The sequence below is a fragment of the Triticum aestivum genome, chromosome 5D (assembly GCF_018294505.1).
Source record: "Triticum aestivum cultivar Chinese Spring chromosome 5D, IWGSC CS RefSeq v2.1, whole genome shotgun sequence".
NCBI lineage: Eukaryota > Viridiplantae > Streptophyta > Magnoliopsida > Poales > Poaceae > Triticum > Triticum aestivum.
The window spans coordinates 482,445,092-482,450,990 of record NC_057808.1 but is presented as its reverse complement, the minus strand read 5'-3'; the positions used below and the strand labels follow the sequence as shown (position 1 = coordinate 482,450,990).

Sequence of the window (5,899 nt, the reverse complement as noted above, 5' to 3'; positions counted from 1 at the left end):
GAGGGCGTACGCCTCTCTCGAAGAGATTCCCCCTTTTGGGGCCGCGCAGAGGATAGCAAACCGCATAACAACATACGTTGTTCCCTTTGTCATCGGTATGTTACTTGCCCGGATTCGATCGTCGGTATCTCAATACCTAGTTCAATCTTGTTACCGGCAAGTCTCTTTACTCGTTAGGTAATGCATCATCCCGCAACTAACTCATTAGTTACATTGCTTGCAAGGCTTATAGTGATGTGCATTACCGAGAGGGCCCAGAGATACCTCTCCGATACTCGGAGTGACAAATCCTAATCTCGATCTGTGCCAACCCAACAAACACCTTCGGAGACACCTGTAGAGCATCTTTATAATCACCCAGTTACGTTGTGACGTTTGATAGCACACAAGGTGTTCCTCCGGTATTCGGGAGTTGCATAATCTCATAGTCATAGGAACATGTATAAGTCATGAAGAAAGCAATAGCAACATACTAAACGATCAAGTGCTAAGCTAACGGAATGGGTCAAGTCAATCACATCAGTCTCTAATGATGTGATCTCGTTAATCAAATGACAACTCATGCCTATGGCTAGGAAACTTAACCATCTTTGATTCAATGAGCTAGTCAAGTAGAGGCATACTAGTGACACTCTGTTTGTCTATGTATTCACACATGTACTAAATTTCCGGTTAATATAATTCTAGCATGAATAATAAACATTTTTCATGATATAAGGAAATATAAATAACAACTTTATTATTGCCTCTAGGGCATATTTCCTTCAGGCGGTGCATTAACATCCCCACTGTTAGTCTTGTCTTCTAGCATTATATTATGGCCTTTTTTAAAGAATGGTGGCTCCAAGGGCGAGGACCAGCAGGATCACCAATCTTCCGAGCAACCTGTCACACACCAGATTATTTACGAGACATGTTTATTCACCTCATCTCAACCCACTAGAGTATCATTCAATTGCTTACAAGCTACAACACTGCATTCAATACACATAAAAAAGAGGAAAAAAAGGCTGAAACCCATTTACAAAGTAAAGCACCTCCCATGTGATCTTAGAAGTGTTAATTTATGTATTGTAGAAATACTTAGGGCCTCCGCTGCCTCTTCACAGGTTCTGAAACCAATAAATGCAAGATGAATGTTTTTTCCATCCCTATAAACACGCAAAACCAATCAATTTACATGTAGTCCGCATGCTACAAATGCAATTTCATTACTACAAACAGACAGGCACATATGGTGTGGTTCAAGTCAGGTTCACCATGCTTGCATTGCAGAGTGAAGTGCAATGGAAGCCATGTCAGGTTTGAACATGCAGGAAACAAGTATCCCTATCGACACTACCTGCTACTCCCCTGTGAGAAAGAGAGAGAAGGAGAGATGGTGGCTTACCAGCGCGCAAGCGGAGACGACCTCCATCTCCACCCCCACCTCGTCCCCGGCCTTCGCGAGCTTCAGAATGATGGAAATTTGTGCATAGCTTCTTCTCAAGCGGCGCCTCAGGGTGGCGCCCCAACCACTAGTGCTCTATGAAACCGTACATGATGAGCTTCACCGGAAAGAGTTGAACGGAGTCATTTTTAAATCGACTTCGAAAACGCCCTAGATAAAGTCAAGTGGTCCTTTCTTTCACACATTCTCTTTACACATGCGTTTTCGGTTAACTGGTGCAAGTGGGTGTGAGGTTTGTCTTAGTGTAGCCCTCAAGGTCAATAACGACGTTGGTAGTTACTTCTAGACTCAAAAAGGTCTTCGCCAAGGGGACCCCTATCCCCTATTTTGTTCCACACTATGACAAAATGCTACTTAATCTCGTTGAACGTGTTAAAGTAGTCAGTCAGATTAGTGGGGTGATCCCTCATTTAGTAGAAGATGGTCTTTTCATTCTACACTATGCAGACAAAACACTAGCACGAGGAAGATCTAGAACTCCAGATCACATCACATCACATCAAGTTGATCGAGTGGGGAAGAAACCCGTCGGTCAGAACTCGTAACCGCCATCCAGAGGACATGCCGGCGCGTTGAGGCATGTTTTTCTCTAGAAAAAAAAAGGCATAGTGGCATGTTTTTTTTTCTAGAAGAAAAAGACATGGTGGCAATTGGAAAGCTAAGATGGAGTGATGAATCAATCAATCATCCCCCACGACCCTCAATCAAAAAAAAAAATTATCACCCCCCTGACTGGGAGGCAGGGGAAAATGGCGGCCACCTCCCCTTCGGCGGCGCCGCCCGCCACCGCCGGCGACTGCCCCCACCCGACCTACACCGAGGCAAGCTCTCCTTCTCTCCCCCCACCTCCCTTTCCAGTCTCGTCTCTCTCGTTTCCTGCTGATGGGGAGCTGGATCTCGAACGCAGATGATTACGCAGGCGCTCACCGAGCTGGGAGGCACCTCCGGCCGCATCGCCATCGCCGCCTTCATCCTCAGCCGCTTCACGGGCCTCCCCGCCACCCACGACAAGCTCCTCAAAGCCAACCTCCGCCGCCTCGTCTCCGAAGGCGTCGTCCGCGGCTACGGGTCAAAATCGAGATCTTGCTACGTCTTCCCCGCCTCCGACACGCGCGGTCGTGGCCGGCCCTCCAAGCCCAACAATAAGGATTTGTCGGATCTCGATTTGGAGGATGACACAACCGCAACTCCCCTCCCCAAGAATCTCAATTTACATGAATCCAGTGAGATGATTTGGCCGGCCCGGCAACGACGCAACTCCGGCTCCGGCTCCGGCTCCCAGCCCCAGCAGAATTATTCCGATCCCGGTTTGGATGGATTCCAGAGTAACAGCAGCAGTGGCGAGGATGACGTTGATGATGATGAATACACTCCACACAAGCGAGGCACTGGGAGACCAAGGAAGATACTGAGAGGGCGTGGGAGGCCGAGAAAGGACGAGCAACAATCACAATCACAAGCAAAACATCCTCCAACTCCAACTGCAACTGCGTCGTCAACCGGTGGCATGCAACAATCAGAAGCAGAAGCAGCAGCAGCAGAGCCTCGTAAGGTTGCCCTCTCTGCGAATGGAGATGCTGCCTCCCCATCGACCAAGAGTGGCCGTGGGAGGCCAAGGAAGATACCGGGAGGGCGTGGGAGGCCGAGAAAGGACGAGCAGCAATCACTAGCAAAGCATTCTCCAACTGCAGCTGCGTCAACTGGTAAAGCAGCAGCAGCAGCAGAGCATCCTCCAACTCCATTGTCAACTGATGGTATCAAGAGAGGGCGTGGGAGGCCGAGAAAGGAGGCCGACAAAGGAGGATCAACAAAGGCCGGTCCTCCTGCTCCTGCTGCATCGGCAGGAGTCAAGAGATCGCGTGGGAGGCCAAGAGTGTACAGACCAATGCCCGTCAAAACTGGAGATGAACTTGAGAATCCAGTATCAGTTGATGTCGCACTTGAGAATCCAAGAATGCACAGGCCATCATCAGCTGATATTGTGTCCATGGTCATGAAGAGAGGAATACCTGCTAAGGCTCGAGATGCAAGGCCTGCTGAAGCTGGAGATGCAATACCTGCTAAAGCTAGATATGCAAGGCCTGCTGAAGCTGGAGATGCAACGCCTGCTGAAGAAACTGGAGGTGCTGCGTCGACGGGAATCAAGAGACCACGTGGGAGGCCAAGAAAGGAGAAGCCAGCAGCAGCAATGTCTGCTCAAGCTGGGGATGCTGTGTCGGCCGGGATCAAGAGAGGGCGTGGGAGGCCAAGAAAAAAATGACAAGCCTGATTCTGCCTACACACATCAGAAACTAGTGGTTGGGGTGCCTGGTTCGAAACCCCCATGAATAAAAATTAATGCTAGGAAAGATGGGCAAATGCCTTTCAAAAGGTCGCCGCCTCCCTCCAGGTATCTGAGTATATTAATATCCTGCTCTATGCTTGAAAATAAGTTGACGTGCCAACAAACAAGAAAAGGATTTACCTTCAACACCAGAATGCTGGAGGAACATGTTTGAATCATTTATGGCACTGTCAAGATGCAATCGTTTTCTTATTTCATATTTCTATGTGACTATCAATCAACTTACCATACCATGATGGAGTGGCAAAATTGTACAATTGGTGACAATCAATATATGCTATACTGAGATTATAGGGCCTACTGATGTCTGAAAGATATCATGTAATGCAACTTGAACCTCGCTTGAGCTATGCTCACAGCAGACGAGATTAGCTTATAAGGGGAAAAGGAGGGGTAAATTCCTCCTAAAGCACTCCCTCTCTAGACACCAAGCAACCACATTACATGAAGGACCAATGGGGTTCTAGCAGACATTTCATTTTTCTTAGTAGCGCATAAAGGCAGCGCCCAGTGTACAACTGGATCTTGACAAGAAGCATCCTTATATGGTTCCTGGCCTGCACAGTTCAGATACTTCCGTAGTATTTTTACATAAACAAGCATAATTTGTGACTCAATGTTCATTTCTCATGACAAAGATGGGTTGTCATGAAGCAAGCTTGCAGAAGTTTGAGCTAGCTCTGGTAAGATTCATTCTCGAAATGGATGGCTGCTGGCTCAGATATCTCCAAAAGGGAGCATGCTTTGTGGAATTTGATGTGCAAGTCAGATTCAGAACTCACTTCACTTGCATGGGACGTAATGGCCGATAGCATCTCCAAAATTATTCCCATATGCTCAGCACAGAAGGATCTCCTGTGTGTCTCATGCAACTTAATGATTCGCTGGAGAGAAGCCACAGAATCGTGAATGTGATCTTAATATAATTATTGGCCTGTCGAACACAAATCATGAAGGCAAACATCTTGTCGTATTTTTTATTTTATTTTTTGTAATTCCTATTTCATTTGGGTGTGCAAAGCAAAGCAGAGTATTGAACAAAATTTAGAAAGAAAGGCATGATATACAAAGCGATCAACATCAAATTAAACTGGTACAAGGTTTGAAGTACCTAAACAATTGAGAGTTGCAGAGACACATGGTTCTTCATCTTGACAATAGCATAAGACGATGTTTCCATATTAGCTTCCTCTTCATCCTCATTGTATATGTCCGGGTCTGAATATTTCTCTGCTTCAGGGTAAGACTTGTTTCTTTCTGGAATTTTAATATTTTGCATCATCTTTACTATCTTGTCGAAAACAACAAATGCTTTTTTAGACGGAGGCGAGGACTCTATGTTTTTTTTAAATGAAAATATGCGCACAACTTCCTTTTAAGCGGCGCCCCAACCACTAATTGTGAAGTTAAGGAAGGTGCCATCCATAGACATGTGTTGTCATTTGATGAAAGGTTGACAAATTTATTCCCTTCTTAAATAATGCAGAGAAAAATATGAATGGTTCGGGGCTATGGATAGTCTCCAAATATTTGCACACGTTTCTCCCCGGAAAATCCACTTGTCGTTTCTCTGCCCGGAACCGCATAGCACGCACGCAACCTCTCCCTTTCAGAATGAGCGACAAGGCAGAAACTGCGAGCCAGTGCCTATGGCCAGAGCACTAGTAGCTGTGTGACCGTGGTGAAAGGTTGAGTATTTTTCCTATTTTAGCTAGGCACAGCCGCAAGTAACGTAAGGGTGTAAACCGTGCAAGTAAATAGCCTTTGGGTTAACACCGTCTGATCTCTGACCGGCCGCCAGCAACAACAAGAGAGAGATCAAAGCTGTGGTACGAGTACTGTTGCGTTGCAGTAATGGCTCTGGGCGTCACTGCTTGCTCGCTTGCTCCATAGGAGACACAACCACCAACCGATAGGCTACTACTAGAACCAGGGTCTGTTAGTAAGCGTTGCCATGAGCCAAACGTTCATCTTACCTTGATCCCCGGCCGATCTCTCGGGTTTTGTGGTCTCCAGCAAGGCAGATATTTACGAGTTTAGGTCTTGTACTCGTAGGTCACCTGAATTTAGAATTTGGGTCAGTTGCATTTGGCATGAAGGAAGGA

General features: G+C 46.6%; 1 protein-coding gene and 1 pseudogene across 1 annotated transcript; one reads left to right on the top strand and one right to left on the bottom strand.

Moving 5' to 3' along the window:
* The first annotated feature begins 2,103 nt into the window (after nucleotides 1-2,103).
* LOC123122987 (origin recognition complex subunit 4) lies at nucleotides 2,104-4,094 on the top strand. The gene is made up of 2 exons (XM_044543378.1): nucleotides 2,104-2,271; nucleotides 2,358-4,094. The coding sequence occupies exons 1-2, from the start codon at nucleotides 2,122-2,124 to the stop codon at nucleotides 3,708-3,710; spliced, it is 1,503 nt and encodes a 500-aa protein (XP_044399313.1). The 5' UTR covers nucleotides 2,104-2,121; the 3' UTR covers nucleotides 3,711-4,094.
* On the bottom strand, nucleotides 4,072-5,078 carry LOC123120956 (brefeldin A-inhibited guanine nucleotide-exchange protein 1-like; annotated as a pseudogene).
* Between the last annotated feature and the right edge of the window lie 821 nt (nucleotides 5,079-5,899).

Bases quoted from the DNA above. Each gene is read 5' to 3' on its own strand.
- LOC123122987 (XM_044543378.1), top strand. From the start codon at position 2,122: ATGAATCAATCAATCATCCCCCACGACCCTCAATCAAAAAAAAAAATT. The intron at 2,272-2,357 runs GCAAGCTCTCCT...TCTCGAACGCAG, and splicing joins CCCACCCGACCTACACCGAG to ATGATTACGCAGGCGCTCAC.